This window comes from Eptatretus burgeri, chromosome 14, assembly GCF_056783735.1.
Source record: "Eptatretus burgeri isolate ZD-2024b chromosome 14, Ebu_testis_v1, whole genome shotgun sequence".
Taxonomy (NCBI): Eukaryota; Metazoa; Chordata; class Myxini; order Myxiniformes; family Myxinidae; genus Eptatretus; species Eptatretus burgeri.
In genome coordinates this window covers 28,060,145-28,079,517 of record NC_140974.1, presented here as the reverse complement: position 1 = coordinate 28,079,517, position 19,373 = coordinate 28,060,145, and the positions used below count along the sequence as shown (strand labels likewise).

The window sequence follows — 19,373 nt, the reverse complement described above, 5'->3', positions numbered from 1 at the left end:
TTCTGTTAATGATTGCAAATCTGACTTCTGGTAATACAGGAAGTACAGTAGGAGAAATATCCATGGATGAGAGGTGTGGAGTTCCTACCATTTCCTGTTAATACAAGCGAACGGCGCAAACGCGCATGCACACACGCACACACATTTTAGCTGTGGAGGCAATAACATGGAATCATCTGTGTTGCGGCTCCAGAACCAAACCCTCACATCTTCCAACTCCACCCCCCCACCCCCCACCCCACCAAACATGATTAATAATTAATATCATCATTTTAAACTACCCTGTACATTCACAAGCCCCAGTTATGTCCTTCTCATCGGTGTTCAGAAACACCTAAATTAGAAACGGTGTCTCCCTCCAACTCTTTTGTTGTGCAGAGGCGAACACCCCAGCTTTCTCACATGCACTTTACCAAGTATTTTCAGCTTCTGTTAGAAGCTCAGCAAGCCATTTTGGGTAACAATCATTATCGCGCACCCACGATAGAAGTTCACATGCCACGAAGATTGCTATTTCTATGAGTTTCTGTGCATGTGCGCCGAGCATTTTCGGGTGGATTACGTCATTTTGAAAGTTCCATGTTCCCTTGCGGCTTCACCACAAATGTTGAACATGATTATTGTAGATCAGCTTTCAACATGAAAAACAAGCTGTTGGGCATGGAGCTAAAAGGCCTCACCTGGAGTTGTGGTAAACGTATTTCGCCTGTGGCGTCCTGAACAAGTGGAGGAGAAGACGACAGGTGAGCCGGGCTCCAGGCTCTGCATCCGGGTCTCCACAAACAGCTGAAGATAATGGAAAGTGACAGCCTTCACAAAACTCGGAGTTAGAACGGTGGTGAAAGTTTGAGTGGCAGGATGTCCTACCTGCCAGCAGTGAAGGAAGTGCCACGTGCTGGATGACATCCTCCAGAGAGAAACTTTGCCTTGAGATCAAAATGGCAATGAATGTTGCCAAAGCATCATGAAACGATAGGTCACTCACCTGCAGGCACACAATAAAAAGTATACAAATTGCTTTGACAGGTTTCAACAAGACTAAAGTATTTTAATTGAGTGAACACCGAAACAAGAATCACCAGACCATGACAAATGATATATCTGTGACCGCAAAGCGATCACCATGGGTAAACGTCCCCAGGACCCATGATCCAATGATGACCATATTCTCTTCTGACCGCCATATGACCTTGATATTCAACAATTAGAAATAAAGTGTAAATAATGGAAATGTGTCCGCATCTACAATCTATCCATAAAAATCACCATCATGAAAATAGGAGGAAAAATATTCAAGTTATGATTAAAAAGGAGTTTTTAGTTAATTAGTTCACAATCCGAAAAAAAAAAAACTAGGTCAAGGACACGAATCAAATCCATCCATCCATTGGGACCATACTCTGTGCAAAGCGTTGGTGCTGCCAAAGCAGTTTCCTTGGCTATGTTGGACACAATCCTGGATGGGTCGCCACTCCGACATTGGATACTAGCATGCTGGCATGACCTTTTGCTCGATGTTGACCTCAAAAATAATTGGCTCATTGAATTCAGTGACCTCACATATAAATCCTCTTCAAATTTCAAGTTATTTGGATGAAAATTGAGGATTTTAGAAATACCACCTTAGTTGTTGATCTTGGGACGATGTTGACCTCAAAAATAATTGGCTGGTCGAATTCAATGACAGGAAATATAAATCCTCTTCAAATTTCAAGTCAATCGGATGTAAATTGAGGATTTTATAAATCTCCCTAAGTTGTTGACCTTTGGCCTATGTTGACCTTTGACTTTTTAACCTCAAAAACAATAGGCTTCTTCCTTCTGACAAATTCTACCATGTGGTGAAGTTTCGTGAAAATAATTTTAAAATTGTGACCTGCAGGAGACAAATAGACAGACAGACAGACAGAATAACAAAATTGACTGACCAATGATGTACTTGAAAAATCTTCGATTTTGCAAGTAACAAACAAACAAACAAATGAAATTGCTCGTTGAGCAAGGAATTGCCGGAATAACTCTGTCATATCTCCATGATCTCTGAAAAAACAAAAACCTGGAAATCAATTTGGTTCTTATAAGTCGATAGTGCTACTGTTTAATGAGTTATAGCACTTAGTTTGGTCATGATCATAACTTGGAAGTCAATCAGACTTGAAATGGCGTTTTTATCACAATTTGAAAGTTATGAGCCGACCCCCCTGACATTCGACCCCCGATCGCAAAGAAGGGTGTTGGTGTGACACCCCAATGAGACATATGATTGGATGCAGTATTGGAAGATGCACATTTCGGATTTGGTTTGAAGTTGATACGACCATTTTAGCGGATGTTATTGCAAAAATAAGAATTTCGGTTTTTTGGAGACCTTGACCTTTGACCTAGATTGGCCAAAAACGACAAGTGTCTAAGTTGGACCATGGCTGACGTCTGTACCCAGTTTGGTCATGATCGCTGAAATGGTGTCGCTGCTACAGGGTAAACAAACACACAAACAAAGACAGACAGACAGACACACAGAATGACACACACAACCGACCAACATAATTGCCGAAATCCGAAGGATTCTGGCAATTAACAGACAGAATGGGCTGAACACATTACCTCCTTCACCTTCGGTGGTAGAGGTAAAAAAAAAATAAAAAAACAACGGCAAGATAGCTTAGTTGACAACAAAATGACTTCTGAGCTATCTGAGTTTAATCCCCAATGGTGATGGATTTTAAAAACCACCATCTTGGTCCTGTTCGGCACTGCATCTTGTAACAGCCATCTTACAGATAGGAAAGTAAACGTAGCTGTCCCATCTGCATAATTTACATTTTTTTTAATGTGCCATACTCCTTCGAGAGTGTTGGTGCTGCTGAAGCAGTATATTAGGCAAGGGTTATATTGGGTGGTTTACCATTGCCTTCCCAGTGTTGTTTGTCTCTGCTCTATCATCTTAAATGCTGAGGATCAAGCAAGAAAGCAGCATGTACTTTAAATATAGAAGAAGCTTGAATTATAGGACTTCTTCAAGAGGGTTATTGAGAAAATATATTGAGGGGGGTAGCGGCGCGGGGGGGGGGTTCAGACGGTCCTTTCAGAGAGACATTGTGAGAGTGTGAGATTTGTCAGGATTGAAAGCAATGTTCCACATGTTGGACCAGCTTGTGATTTTATCCATATCTGCAGAAAGTGAAGAGGCTGCAGCTTGCCAATGGTACGGCAGAGGGTGGAGTCATCAGCAAATAAATAAAGAGGATTTTCCAGAGTCAGAGATAATTGATGAAAACCAGGAAAAGAACAGGGCTCAGAACACTGCCTTGAGGAACTCCAGCCTGGACAGGAAGAGAGAGGGAATGAGAGAACTCCATTTAGGGGCACACGTTGGCTGCGACATGAGAGGAAGTCTGCGAGCCATGAGTGGAGATGGCCTTGGATACCATAGGAAGAGAGTTTGGTGAGCAGGGCAGGGTGCCAGACCGTGTCAAAAGCACGTGATATGTCCAGGGATACGGCTCGGATTTCCTGTCTGGCATTGAGGACCTCCATCCATTGATGGGAGAGCAGAAGCAGCATATACAGGGTAGAGTGACCTGGTCTGAATCCAAATTGATGATCGGAAATCAAGCCACTGGAGAAGAGGAAGGATTTAATGTCTGAAGCTAAGCTTTGTCTCTCTCACACGAAACACGCAAGCAAGCATGCACGCAAGCCAATAGGAACTAAGCACCAAGCAAAGCACAGCGAGTGCCTCATTTGCATATGTGTGCCAATTCCATTCAAAACCGTGCCAATTTTCAACTGCCATCTCAACTCAGACCTTCATTCTGCTCACCATGCTGCTACAATCCTCACCACAACCACTCCCCGCAACACCACTACCAAAAATCCCCACAACTCACGTTCACATCTTCAATACAAACACCACCGTTAGGGACGAACCTTTGCCTCTCTGACGAGACGCCGCCATCACAAGCAACTTCTACTTCTTCGCCGCAACGCCACATTACAATCTCTTCACTGCGGACGCCACAACTTTCTCTTACCTTTCTACAACCGTTGCAACTACCACCGACTCCTTGAACGCTCACCACAGCCTCAAGGGACGCTGAGGGAACAGGAGTCAGGTTATTTTAGGGTATATCTCAAAGCGTGAATATGCACTGGAGCTTGTTTGAGAACGTACGGGTCGCGCACGAATTTCCCTAAATTACCGTGTTTGAATGGAGGCCAGCACATGTTCGAGGCCAGAGAGCGCTTCCAAAAGCCATGGCCCCATGTTAATCTTGGAGCTCCGATGCATGGGCAGGTCAGCGGGCAACTGAAGCTCGTATAGACCCCCTCAGTATTTCTCCCTCCTTCCCCCTTCTTAAGCGTTTTGGCTTGTGCAGGTCTGCCGACCATGCCAGGTATTGAGAGGTCGCTAATATGCAACCGATTTTTATCTCTCTGAGCTATCTCTAACTTTCCTTGGGTTTGTGTGTGTGATGGCGCCTGTCGTAGCATAAAGTTAAGACTGTCAAAGAATATTCGGGATAACTCTGCACTGTTGTCTTCTTTTGTGAAAATTGTATGCCTTTTGCCACACCCCACAAATTCTTTGTTTTTCCCTGCTGTACATTTGTAATAAATCCCATACTGTGCCACATAACTTTCCCTGCTTTGTTAAATAAATGTGCCTGTTAGAAATCTACCCAGCTCCATTTTGTATTTTCTTCTGGTGGTCGAGCATGGTCCGCACCTTAGTTATACCCAAAAATCTGCTTAATAGCTGGTGCGTACTTGGCAGCTCCGCTCAGCTGCACCTGATATGGTAAGTAACGCAAGTATGCATCGAGGGCATGATTCCCCGATAAGGCGATCATGTGTTCTTAAGTAAACGGTTGTCAGACGGAGGACCATGGGTGGTGTGGTTCAAGTCATTGGTGTTCCCAGTTGATTAGCGACCCGCCGTGACATGAAGTTATTAGTGTGCGATGGCCTGCGATTCTCGGTGAGTCCGGAGAGGAACCAGGAAAAGCCACGCCTTCGTGGTTCTCCTTCGAAAAGCCACTCCGCGACATGGGCCGAGACAGTAGTAACGAAAAGTTGGTAATAGTATGCTTGCAGCAGTCGGACGTTGCAACGTCATACTCATTGTAGTGTGGAAGTTTCTGCTGTCAGTAGTTCATAGTCAAATAATAGGTTGATATTCCCAACAAAATGAAACAATGGCAAATTCATATCGTCAATTTGTTTTTTTTGCAGTTCCGTTTGTTCATGAAGTTGGGAACCCAGGTATAAATCCCACATGCTGTGCTGATTTGTCCAATAACTAGTGTCCTTGTAATTAAAATAAATGTACACTCATGTCTCTTATTGTCCTTGTCCTGAATGTGACCTATAAGGTGGGAAAAATTGAAGAAGTAAGTCAAAATTGTTTTGGAAAAACAGGATGGGAAATCGTTTTTAAAAGTTACTCCATCCACTTAAAGATGTTTACAGGTGAAACACCACAGTCGATCAGTATAAGTTTATACAACATGAGGACAATCATTTTGGTATTCAGGTAGGTAATTAAATTTTATATCAAATTGGCACAACTAATTCTGCAAGTGTCATCTTTCTCCTTACCTCCACTGAGCAGAGAAGGTCATTAAAACCACAGGCATGGTTGTTGGAGTAGCAAAGTGCTTTGAGAACCCCAAGCCACTCAGAGCTGAGCGCCGTGCAGCACGCCGTCAGTTCGGCACATAGGTTTCCGAGCTCATTTATCCTGCAAGATGAGAATGATCGTGTAAGAAGAGCCATGACACATCAGCAAATGGATCATAGTGCGGTAAAGTATCGCTCTCGCACTTGGTGTTACCTGTCGCTGTCCTGTGGACCACGACACACATTAAGCAGCGTGTTGCACACAAAGCTGTAGCGATGGGGCGGGTTGTCGTGCAGCACTTTCCCCAGCATGGAATAATTGATGTTGAGAGCCGCCGGCGATTCAATGTAGTCGAGCATGAACTCAGCATCCAACATCGGGTTGGAGGCAGAAGGCATTACGCTGCAGTAGATAGTCTGCTTGACCTTCGAACAGGCACCGCTGCACACATGGATTGTGAACAAAGGAACAGGATGTTAGTTGTTGGGAATGGTAATTTATCTGAGATTTGCCCATTGGGAAACTATCTGCAGGTTTGCATTAATTACAATTGAAATCAAGAGGTACTTTGGTGTAGAATATTAATGACCAAAAATGATGCAATGGTCAATTTCTTTAAAGTGGTTTGTTTAATAATGGCTCAATGAGAAATCAGGATGAACACTGCACCCAAGCGGCCGACAAAATAACCAGCTCATTTACATTGTGACCATGCATTAATGAAAAAATCAATCGGAAATCACTTCTGAATCGTAAACAGTTGCTGCAGCAAGATCAGGATATACCTGCAACTGTTTCTGTTGATGTTTGGCGAGATATTTAAGGTTGGCAGAAATGTGCATGCTCTCTGTGTTTGATTTGTACAGATTCTCATGCGTTTGTCAGCAAATAAGTCCAAAGTATTGAGATGATGTGCAATTGATGCATTACACTGTTTTTCTCATTGTGTCTGGATGCATTGTATAATTCCTGACAAGTAGATCAAATGATCTGCTGGCATGTGCACAGAAGTGCAGGAAAAACATGGGAGATGCCAAAGAGGCTTGCATCTCTATTCGGATGAGCAACAGTCGAACGGCTGGCTGCTGAACCCAATCCATGATGAGCATAAATTTTTGGATTTGCAAAATGCAAGTCAAAATACAAATATTGCTTTCAGAAATTTTTATAGGGGTTTCTAACAGACAGATAGATAGAGACAATGCACATCGGAGCTCTCCCCAGCTCGAAATGCTGAGAATCAACCATGTTCTTTGGCTCAAAATTATTGGTAGATTCACTCCCATCCCAACTGTATTTCCAAACTCCTTAGGATTTACCTCACACCTTGAACCGAAGGAAAAAATAAGAGCACACACCTGAACAGATCACCAAACTTGCTCTTGAGGTGGCTGCATGATACATAAAGATCGTACAGGTATGCAAGGATGCAACGCTCAGGTGAAGAACAATCCGTTGGGTTCGCTACGTGTTTCACGACACCACAGAGCCTGCCAGAAAGATAAACAACATCACAGTTAGATTACAAATTATAATTCATCACAAGTCAGAAACTCATTTAGTTTCAACATGGTGCCCTGAAGCAAATGAGCTTACCCTTCAAAAACCTGCGCCGTGTGCTCTGGATTGAGCAGTAAGCAGGCATGGTAGTGCCGAAGAACTGCGACAATGCAGAGACACAGGCCTGTCGTGTAGCTTCCTGCCAAGTTGGACGACTTCAGCAGGAGCTCAGCCTCCACAACACTCAGCTCATTGAGCAACTGCAAGGCCGAGGAACCAGCATAAACCCAGGTACAAAAGATGAGTGCAAACATTATTGGGGCTGCTAAATGCAAGTGACAATCCCTCAAAGAGAAACGGTAAAGATGTGGATATTCCAAGAGGTACTGAAAGAAAGGAACACAGATTACCAAAACACACGTGCAGGGCTGACAGGATAGCCTCGAGGTACGCACACTCGTCTCTCAGCTGTCCAGTCTGTGTTTGAATCCTGACCCAGCAATAAACTGTTATCCAAGTGTTTCACAGGCAGGGCGATTTCATCAATATGTAGGCCATTCATCGGACAGACGTTAAATGGACGTCACGTGTGCCAGCATTCGTTGGTGGACATGAGATCCCAAGGTGTCCTTTCCAAAGAGTTGGCGAGCTATTGCCAGCACCATGAACAAATTACAAATTCTTCCCCAAACCAACAGAGGGCATTGCATCAGCAGCACAGCCGTACCCTCAGCCAATTATGTTACCCCGGAGCCATGTGCTGCATACGAATGAAGAAGAAGCACACGTGCATAAAGATACACCCGAAGGCTCCACTTCAATAATGACAAGAACAGAAAATGAAATTGAGGGAAGCTTTCGATCCTGATTGCACATCAAACCAAAATAGCACAATTATGATGAACAGTAAATTTCTTTTTAAAAAGGAAAATTGCTCGACAAAGAAAAACTAGAATGGGAACTCGGTAGAGCGCATACCTTCGCCTCCGCTACTTTTTGTTCTTGGCATGAGAGTGGGGGAACAGAACAGTGAACATTTTGGTGTTGGTTTCATGCAAATCGGTTTTGATTTGACCGTGTTATGACAAATACCGCATATTTTGAAAGGTCGTGACCCCACTGACCTTTGACCCCAACCGCTAACAAGGGTAATGAAGTAATTGTGTCATGTCACCCATCACAAGATTGGGCAATGAATTCTGAACATTTTGGCATCGGTTGCAAGCCAAATCGATCAAAATTGTCCGCGCTATGGTAAAAATACGAATTTGACCTTTCCGTGACCTTGACCTTTGACCCGATTGCTCCCAAAATCTAATCAAATGTTCCTTGGATAATAACCCATCATCCCACCAAATTTCAAGCGATTTGGTTTAATACTTTCTGAGTTATGTGAATAACAACACACACACACACACACACACACACACACACACACACACACACACACACACACACACACACACACACACACACACAAACACACACACACACACACACACACAAATAAATAAATAAATAAATACACAGCGACCAATACATAACCTTTCGCAGAATATGAAGGTAATGATGCATCAAAACAATGCACCTGATTTGTTAAAAAAAAAAAAATTAATAATCATAAAAAAGCGTCATATATTGTATTTCATGAACCATCTCACACATTCTTCTTCACTGGTCTCCCTTATCAATTCAAGGATACATCTCAAGCACAATACTTCATCAGTGAGCAAAATCTCACACTTAACTTAAAAACATTTACTCCATTGTTTAGATAGCAAATTATGATGAACTTGTAAAGATACAATCTTTACGACTATCGGCATATGCTGTCCAGAAATATAAGGGTAGGCAAGATAAATTCATAACATGATAAGACTCTTCCATTCCATGAGCCTTGAATTTGTATATAACAAGGGAATGTAGGATGAGAAGAGGCAATGCAATGTATATATATATATATATATATATATATATATATATATATATATATATATATATATATATATATATATATATATATATATATATATATATATATATATATATATATTCATTAAGAGTCTATTGATGTGCTACACACAATGACAGCATCTAATTTGACCTCAAGGTGATTTTTCTGGTCACAGCCACTTTTTCACTTCAGGTGGACCCATGACAGATTACAGTTCGAAAGGGAAATCAAAAAATTAATAGCCCAGTGGGAGACCGATGGTTATTTTCCCCAACACAAATGAAGTTAACGACATGGTCCAAATGTTTCATGAAGAGTTTGGCCTGCATCTGGCCGTCGGTTTCTGAGAAATTTTTTTTAAATAAATTACCTGGATTTGAGGAGAAACACCCCATCCCCCTTTTCGACCTTTCATAAGGGTCGGATCCCGATGGGGAGCACAACCCAAAGAGATCTTACCGTTCTGACGCATCGTATGAAACTTGGTCAATGGTGCTCATGGAGTTTGTGAGGAAAAGGGGTCTTGGTGAATATGAGGGATTAGCAGAGGGAGGCCATGGCCCCCTTTTCAGGGAGATATGGCCATGGGGAGCAGAACTTAAGGTAAAGGCATGGTCATGATGCCACATGGCCAGTTTGGGCTGGAGCTGGTTCTCAGTTTCTGAGAAGATTTTTGAATTAAATACCAATATTTGTGGCAAAAAACCCCTTTCACTCTCTTTATCAGGGATGCATCCACATGGGGAACACAACGCCATGAGACCCTGTTGTCCTGATACATCGTACCAAATTTGGTCAATAATTGGTCAGGTCGTTTGTGAGAAGATGTTTTAGTTTGTGAGAAGATGTACAGACAAGACGGACAGACACTCGATGAGCTTATTTCGGAGAAATAACCTAAAAACACAGGAAAGACATTTTTTTTAACCTCGGCAGACCCAAAGACCATCAGGTAAATTTTTCGAGCAAAATCTTAGGGTCTGGCAACGGCTCTGGTTGAGCTGGTATGGAATGTCCCATATGCTGTTCAGACCATGCATCTATTTCTCACTCGATCGGTTAAACTAAATGACTTTTGATTCACTTCAACAGCCTGAGCTTTGAGCTCATTAACCTCATACACTCTTCTGCTAATTTGTAGAACATGTATATGCGCACGCACAGACACACACAGACAGACACAGACACCTTTGTATGGAAATAGAATATGAGTTTTGTACAAAACAAAATTGGTAATAGAACTGTACTTTTTGTGTAAATAATAAAAGCACAAGTTTCTTGTATGTTATATATTGGTGAAATAAAACACTTTTCTCTGATGATTATTTTGTTTGGAGATTTTTGAGTGTTTTTAGGGCCATGCCATGGTGCGATGTCATGCCTGGATGACGAAGTCAATGAGGCCATGAATGTTAAGCGAATGCTCCATCAAGTCAAATATGAACTGGATGTGCTGCACAAGTGGCAGGTGATATGATGTCCCTGAAGCAAAGCTTGTGATCTGCTCGAGGACATTGCTGGCCACCTAAGCAGGACACACAGAAAGAAATGAGAAAAATAAGACTCATTCGACAAATGAGAGGAAAAGAGGAGGAAGACGAGGAAGGGAGAAGATTGGAGTGAGATGAGGTTTGGGAAGGGATCGAGGTTGACAAATAACGGACGTGTTGAAAGGTGTCAAGGAAGGCTGAGGCATGGAAAGGTAGAGGGAGGGTGGAAGAGAAATGACTATTGATATAAACGAGAATCGACTGCAAATATCCACACCTGGGATGTAACTTGGTGCTGGTCAAAATATGAAAGCTGCTGGAATCGTGCGAAAATACCCTCCAATGTTGGAATTGACTCTGGACGGCTCTTCTTACTCTTTTGCCCCTCCTCACCACCTGATGCATGAGTCAACATACAATATACACAACTTCCTCGCACGGCAAACAAGCAAATAAGACAACTGGCATCATAATAACCTCTCTACAATGTCACGTGAGAATGTCATTGTTCAAATTGTGGTTTTACTGGAATATGAAAATAATTACATACATACACAAAATGTATATAATACATATTTGTCCGAGAACAAATCAAACATTTGTATAGATAAGTTAATGTCTGCTCCTCAGGGAGCGAGAGGATTCAGTTTCAGAATTTGCAGTTACCAAGCCGCAATACCCCTCCCTCAAGCAGGGGTCAGTGGTTCAACCACTTGCACGATTCCACATGCACAGTATGTATTGTATAATCTTTTAGAAACATGAAACTGTAATCATGTAATTATTGTGGATCTTTAATAAACATGCAATTATTGTGGTTGCTGCTGTCGCCGTCTCGTCGTTCTCCATTCGTATACTTTTATACATTTTTCTATTGCTTCGAGAAGCATTACCAGATGTAATTTTGTGTGCTCCTTCTGAACCCTTCCAAAATGGTCCTGCTGTTGTTGAATTATAAATGTTACTGTTGAAACCACTGCATTAAACTCCCATTCACACTTCTTTTTCAATCCCAGAAAGACTGAGCATTTAAAACAGGGCAACTTTATGATTCCCCTCACCTTTCTCCCACCTTTCATCGCCCTCACTCATCCGTCTCAAAGTTGCCCCCTCTCATCCATCAAGCTGCCTCCCTCCACTGCCCTCTCACCTCCATCTCTTCAATCCACTTCCTCAAATCCTCAACTGCCTTCTTCCCCCTCTCTTGTCCACCCTCTCCCCCAGCACCACAGAGCCTTTTCTCCTCCTCATTCGGCCCCCTCCCCTCGCTATTCTGCAATACCCCCACACTCTTTCAACAACCCTCCTTACCTTCCCCCCTCATCCCTTGTCCTACCCTCCCCCTCCCCCTCCACCCCATGCACCCAAAGCCTCCTCCCTACCTCTTCATTAAAAGTGTGGACCTCAAATATCCGGGGCCTTCGCTCAAACCTTTCAGATCTTTCCATACAGGTTGCCACTGACAAACCAGACATTATCTGCCTAACAGAAACTTTCCTCTCCCAAGACGTGTCTGACTCCCAAGTATCTCTCCCCGGTTACTCCCTCCTCCGGTATGACAGACCTGAGCCTCGTCCTGGTGGAGGTGTTGCTCTCTTCATCAAAGACTCTATTTCTCACTCTCCATGCACTGCTCTCACTCCCCCACACCCCCAGGAATACCTCTGGCTTCGGCTTCCTCCACTCCCACCTCATGTTTATACGAGTACTGTACTGTCCACCGAACAGTGATGACTCCATCTACACCTCACTATCCGAAAACATTGACCATCTTTTATCTTCTCATCCAAACTCTCTCTTCCTCTTATGTGGTGACTTCAATTGTCATCACACCAGTTGGCTAGGTGTGGGTACCTCTCTCACCTGTCATGGCACCTCAGCAAAAGCATTCTGCGACTCATTGGGACTGACTCAATCGGTCAACTTCCCGACCCGGATCTCAATCAATGGTACTCCATCTCTTCTGGATCTGATTTTGACAAATTTCCCTGACAATATCTGCTGCTCTTCCTCCGCTCCAATCGGTTCTTCTGACCACGTCCTTGTTAAAGTGGACATCTCTCTGGCTGTTATCAGAGAACCACCTCACCGCCGCCGAGTCTGGCATTTCACTCAAGCCGAGTGGCAGGGTCTCCGAGCAGCCATCAAACTTACAGACTGGTCTCCTATCACTACTTTCTCAAACATCAACTCATCCTGGGAATTCTTTCAAAGAAACTTGCTCTCTCTCATGCACAGATTTATCCCCTCTCGTGTTCAGTTGTCCTCCCTTCCTCCCGCCCTTGGTTTACTGAAGCTTGTGGCGAGGCAGTTGTCCTGAAACAATTTGCCTTTGCCTCATGGAAAGCAAACCCAACTGAAGGCAATCTCAGTTCCTTCCACAAAGCTCGGAACAAGTGTGTAGCTAGCCTCAGGAGAGCCAGAAAACAATGTCTTTCTCATCTCAAGTCTGAACTCTCAAATCTCTCTCCCTCCTCAAAATCCTGGTGGCGTTTAATCAAATCTGTTTCTGGTGTATGTTCCCCCTCCATCCCCTCCCTCACCTCAAATGGCCGCACTGCTGATACCACACGTGATAAAGCTGAATGTCTAAACTCGGTGTTTGCAGCTAAATCTTGTGTCCTAAACCCATCGCTATCTCTACCCACTTTACCCAGTCGCACCCAACTGTCCCTGGACTCTGTATCCTTTTCTCCTGACAAGGTGGAGAGCTTGCTTTCCAACCTCGACTCAGATTCTGCAACCGGTCCAGACGGCATCAGCCCACGTGTCCTCAAAGCCTGCTCTTCTGCTCTTGCTCACCCTCTCTCTGTTCTATTCACCCTCTCATTTGCCCAAGGTCATCTGCCATCTGCTTGGAAATCTGCGAACATCACTGCCCTACATGAAAAAGGTGCAAAAACAGATCCCTGTAACGACAGACCAATCAGCCTTCTCCCAATCATCAGCAAGGTTATGGATCCATCATCGCTTCAGAAATGAAATCGTTCCTCTTCTCCAATGGCTTGATTTCCGATCATCAATTTGGTTTCAGACCAGGTCACTCTACCCTGGATATGCAGCTTCTGCTCTCCCATCAATGTATGGAGGTCCTCAATGCCAGACAGGAAATCCGAGCCGTATCCCTGGACATATCACGTGCTTTTGACAGTCTGGCACCCTGCACTACTCACCAAACTCTCTTCCCATGGTATTCAAGGCCATGTCCACTCATGGCTCGCAGACTTCCTCTCCTGTCACAGTCAACGTGTGGCCCTAAATGGAGTTCTTTCATCCCCTCTTCCTGTGCAGGCTGGAGTTCCTCAAGGTAGCGTTCTGGGCCCTGTTCTTTTTCTGGTTTTCATCAATGATCTCTCCGACTCTCTGGAAAATCCTCTATTTCTCTTTGCCGATGACTCCACCCTCTGCCGTACCATCGGTCATCCCTCAGACCGGCAAGCAGCAGCTTCTTCACTCACTGCAGATCTGGATAAAATCACAAACTGGTCCAACACATGGAACATGTCTTTCAATCCAGACAAATCTCACACTCTCACTATGTCTCTTCGAAAGGACCGTTTAGAAAACCCTCCCATCCACTTTCTCAACAATCCTCTGGAAGAAGTCTTTTCTTTCAAGCTTCTGGGTCTCACTATCTGCCATGACCTTTCCTGGGAAAGTCACATTTCCAACCTTGCCTCAAAAGCCAGTCGCCGACTGGGAATCCTCCGTCGTGCAAAGTCCTTCCTCGGCCCTCTTGAGCTCCTGACCACTTACAAAGCTTTTGTCCGTAGCCTGATGGAGTACTGCTCTCCCCTCTGGGCTGGGGCTCCTGCCTCCCACCTTTCTCGGCTTCACGCTGTCGAAACCAGGGCATTTAAGATCATCGGCATCTCCCGCAATGAAGCTGAGTCTTTGGGCCTCTCACTCAATCACCGCAGGTTGGTTGGTGGTCTTTCTGTCTTCTACCGACTCCTCTCCAGCCTTGCCCCCCTGCTCTCTCTGCGATTTGTCCCCACCACATTTCCACAGGGCGCTGAAGGTCTGCCAACAACCCCCTTCTGGTAAAACTACCAAAATCACGAATCACTGCTCATCTTCACTCTTTCATTCCTATTTTTTCCCGCCTTTGGAATAAACTTCCTCACTCGATTCTTCCCATTCTTCCCTCCAGGTTTTCAAAACAGCTGTTCACCACCACCTCTTACCACCCCATCCAAATCCTCGATCTTTTCTACCCCCGATAATCCACCCAAGCCCACTTCCTTCAATTCCCCTGCTTTCCTTCCTGAAAGTCCCTGTAATGTCCATCTTCTCTTCGCCATGTTCCCCGTCCCATCCCCATCCCTCTCCCTTCCACAGTTCACCTAATGTGTCTGTTCCCCACTGTTTTGTCCCTTCCACTCCCGCCCCTCTTGTCTCATGCCCCCTTGCTGTGAGTTGTGTGTTAGCTCTCATACGAGCCTCGACAAGGTATACAAAAAAATAATAATAATAATAATAAGGGACACAAATTTTTGTTCTAAGTAAACTGATTATTCAGTTTCCAACCAAGTAAATCGATTATTAGCTTTCCGATTATACCATTCCTATAATTATACAACAGCATAAATTGCTACATTAAAGCTCGATGTCCTGCTTCTTTGCGTGATGGACGGATGGGGTGTCTCCTTTTTGATAACGCAACACCTGTTCCCTCCAAGAGAGAGAAAACAAAACATCAATCCTCACTCCCTTTGACAGGAGTCAGGAGTTAAACCGCTTAATCTATTCTCTGTATATAGGCAAAAATCAGGAGCCCTCTCCAGATTCTCATTTGGGGAAGGGGGAATTATTTTGGGGCCATGACATGGCTCCGCGTACCCCGAGCATGGATGCAAAATTCGGTGGAGATTGGCTCAGCCGTTTTCAATTCTATCATGATGATTGGACGGAGATACATACATTATATATAGAACATACATTTGCTTTATTTTTGCATGCCTGGTGTTGGCGCAGTGGTTCAGGCAGCGGCTTGGGATCCAAAAGGTCCTGAGTTCAAGCCCCATTGGGCCACTGAATTATTACACCAGGGGGTTGAGTCAGCCTGTCATCCTTCCGAGGTCGGCGAAGTGAGTACCAGTGTACTGGGCCGGTGTATACGCCGGTTAAAATAGGTGTACCATATCCCTGTGTCGTAAGAGGCGACCAGGATTGCGTCAGGAAGGGCATCCGGCGTAAAACATGTGCCAAATCACTATGCGGATCATAACGGATGATCCGCTGTGGCGACCCCGAACGGGAGGAAAAAAAAAAAAGAGAAGAAGAAGAAGAAGATTTGCTTTATTTTAATACGATGGCAAACAAGAGAAACTATAAATGTGCATGAAATAACAGGCTCAATTACTCAACAGCAGAGTTCAGAATTTTTATATCTCAAAATGGAGGGGGGGGCGGGGGTAGGAAATGGGGATTGAACAATTTGATTTCAAGAATCACCAGACCTGGATCTTCAACAAAATCGAATCTATTTGTCCTTGTCACACACCCATCCTGTCCACCAGTTTTGTCCAAGTCTGTCCATACCTTTTTGAGATATCTTGCTCACAGACAGACAGACAGATAGACAGGGATGAAAACAACTTCCATCCACCTTCAGTGGCAGAGTGAAGGAAACAACAGTGAAAGAAACACCATGTCCTCCACTTGACCTGTATGGAAACAAAGTGATGACTGACAGTAAGGAAAAATCAACTCGATTGATGCAATCTTGGAAAGAAATCTCAGTTCCTGCACAAAATACAATTCAACTTGAAAGAAAAGCCATAAACAGAAAAAATGTGTTATTCTTTTCACAAAAAGATTTCAGTAAAAATAACTGCAAAGATTTTGATCAGTAAAGAGTGATAGGATATTCTTGTTTTCGGGACAAGGTACTCAAATTTTTTTAGAGAATCAGAGGAGGGATCAAAAAGTTTTTCCCAGAAAAGTTGAGCCAGAAATAAAAGTTATACTCCAATGACCTCAGAAAACTCAACCCCAACTGGGAGGAATGTGTGAAAATGGCTGGAAACTACAGAGGAAGAACGTGCGAGACTGGATGGAAACTACTGAGGAAGAACGTGCCAGACTGGCTGGAAACTACCGAGGAAGAACGTGCCAGACTGGCTGGAAACTACCGAGGAAGAACGTGCCAGACTGGCTGGAAACTACCAAGGAAGAAGGTGACAGACTGGCTGGAAACTACCGAGGAAGAAGGTGACAGACTGGCTGGAAACTACCGAGGAAGAACGTGCCAGACTGGCTGGAAACTACCGAGGAAGAACATGCCAGACTGGCTGGAAACTACCGAGGAAGAACGCGCCAGACTGGCTGGAAACTACCGAGGAAGAACGTTCCAGACTGGCTGGAAACTACCGAGGAAGAACGTTCCAGACTGGCTGGAAACTACCAAGGAAGGAGCCAGACTGGCTGGAAACTACCAAGGAAGAAGATGCCAGACTGGCTGGAAACTACCGAGGAAGAAGGTGCCAGACTGGCTGGAAACTACCGAGGAAGAAGGTGACAGACTGGCTGGAAACTACCGAGGAAGAAGGTGACAGACTGGCTGGAAACTACCGAGGAAGAACGTGCCAGACTGGCTGGAAACTACCGAGGAAGAACGTGACAGACTGGCTGGAAACTACCGAGGAAGAAGGTGACAGACTGGCTGGAAACTACCGAGGAAGAACGTGCCAGACTGGCTGGAAACTACCGAGGAAGAACGTGCCAGACTGGCTGGAAACTACCGAGGAAGAACGTGCCAGACTGGCTGGAAACTACCGAGGAAGAACGTGCCAGACTGGCTGGAAACTACCGAGGAAGAACGTGCCAGACTGGCTGGAAACTACTGAGGAAGAACGTGCCAGACTGGCTGGAAACTACCGAGGAAGAACGTGCCAGAACGTCAAGCCCAATCCTGCAAACAGTATGATGTAGTTGTGCAAGGTTGCACCACCTGGTTACATCACCGGACCCACTTTCAGAGTTTCTCGCCAAAACACCAACAATAAGTTCACGCTGTGGACGGTCAGTCCATCACTGGGCACACAGAGAGGGTGGCATGTTGGTGGCGATATAAGGAAGCTGAGGATTTGTTCACCAATATTCAATTGGGCTTATAGAGAGCTAGAATCAGTTATGCAACAATTGGTCCCAATCTGCCAACTAATTAAGATCTGTTGTGTGATCGCTGGCACATTACTCGCTCAATGCCCAATCTTCTTTGCATGGTAACACGACATTGGGCATGGGATGCCGTGAGAAATTCTGGGGTGATTGACTATAGTGGTCTTTTAAGAGGTACCGTCCTCTCGGGGTTATCGTAAGGCAACGTCTGTCGCAATAGGTTTATATTATTCAAGGAACCAGACTCAGTGGTGTAATGATTCGACAGGGAGGTCGGGAGTTCAAACCCCAACCAAGTAATACCAAAGACTTCTAAAATGGTACGTGCTGCTTCCTTGCTTGATGCTCAGCATTTTAAGGGATAGAGCATGGACAAACAATGCTTGGAAGGCAATGGCAAACCACCCAGTATAACCCTCCTCATAAAACTGCTTCAACAGCACAAATGCTCTGTAAAGAGTATGGTACATCAAATCAAATTATTCATGTGTAATGAAAGAGGATGGTTAAACAAGGAAGTGATGTCAGTAAAGACGACACACCAATTGAGTGGTTGGTTCTAATCTACCATGAGGTCATGCTGAAAATTAAAAAAAACAACAACAAATCATACACAATTAATAACCTTGATTCAACAAACAAACATAAAAATACTGTTCCAGTTGTGATATGTCATTTAGCACAGCTGGGGTGAGGAGGAGGGTGGTGTTAAAAAACATCTTACATCACAATCAATGAAAGGGTTGAAATACAGCAAGCTTATCATTTTAAAATAACCCTTGCAAAGCAACTCACCCGTCTCTGCTGTGCTTTTCTTATTCAGGATCTTCAGGATGTCCCGCGTGATGCGTTTGGTGAGGTGACGTGCCTCGTCACGTTGCCGACCAACGCCATACAGCACGATGAGGCGCTGGTTGCACTCATGCACAGACGATTCATCCTTGGGTCAAAATGGTGCTCAGAGTGAGATGACCTGCTATAAACTTGACTTCGGACTTTCTCGCAGTTTGTATAATCACTCATGCAGAATAAGAACGATGGCATTTCATTCACAGTACATATTTATTGGATGAAAGAGTATAGGCAACAGAGATGTGAAAAAAGCAAGAACTCTGCCCTTTCAAGGGATAATGTTGTGTTCTGTTATAAGCACCTGAACTATTGGGAAATGTGTTGCATACTGCAGGTGCCTGCTCAGCTCGTGAGTGGCAGGAAATACAGAGCTTCCCGAAACCTTCTCTTTCCGAGATTGCTTTTCCTCCTTTACAAGAAGCGTGCGATCCGAGGCAGGGCTGGGCTTTGACTCGCTTGCTAAGGGATCCCCTGGAGGAGAAAACATCTACGGTTTGGGAGGGAAGGAGAAACAGACACCGAGCTCACTGCTTTGGCTTCTCAACCAGGGCTAACTTCCTCACCCAACTTGAGCCCTATTTACCAAGTCATGTGGAAATTCGCTCTTTGGGTCTCCATCATCGAAGAGGTTCACAGCACCAGATTCTAGGTCCAAATATTCCTCCATGCTCGGTTCCTAAATAACAATAATAATATTATACGCATACATGTATGCACACCAGACCGCTGTTCAATCAGAGCTCTATTAAAACCAGCTATCAATATACAATGTGTTCCAATCAATTCAACACATTTCCTCCATAAAATCCTCCAAAACACCCTGTCTATG

The 19,373-nt window shown here is 44.3% G+C and overlaps 1 protein-coding gene across 1 annotated transcript in view; it reads right to left on the bottom strand.

Moving 5' to 3' along the window:
• Window positions 1-19,373, bottom strand: part of LOC147012863 (mediator of RNA polymerase II transcription subunit 12-like protein) — a 97,076-nt gene that overhangs the window by 55,586 nt on the left and 22,117 nt on the right. The window contains 12 exon segments of the mRNA XM_085854187.1: window positions 681-702; window positions 704-810; window positions 868-985; window positions 5,602-5,743; window positions 5,837-6,064; window positions 6,982-7,113; window positions 7,220-7,383; window positions 10,459-10,602; window positions 10,845-10,963; window positions 18,488-18,632; window positions 18,846-19,031; window positions 19,128-19,220. Of these exon segments, the coding sequence (XP_085710313.1) occupies window positions 681-702; window positions 704-810; window positions 868-985; window positions 5,602-5,743; window positions 5,837-6,064; window positions 6,982-7,113; window positions 7,220-7,383; window positions 10,459-10,602; window positions 10,845-10,963; window positions 18,488-18,632; window positions 18,846-19,031; window positions 19,128-19,220 (1,600 nt within the window).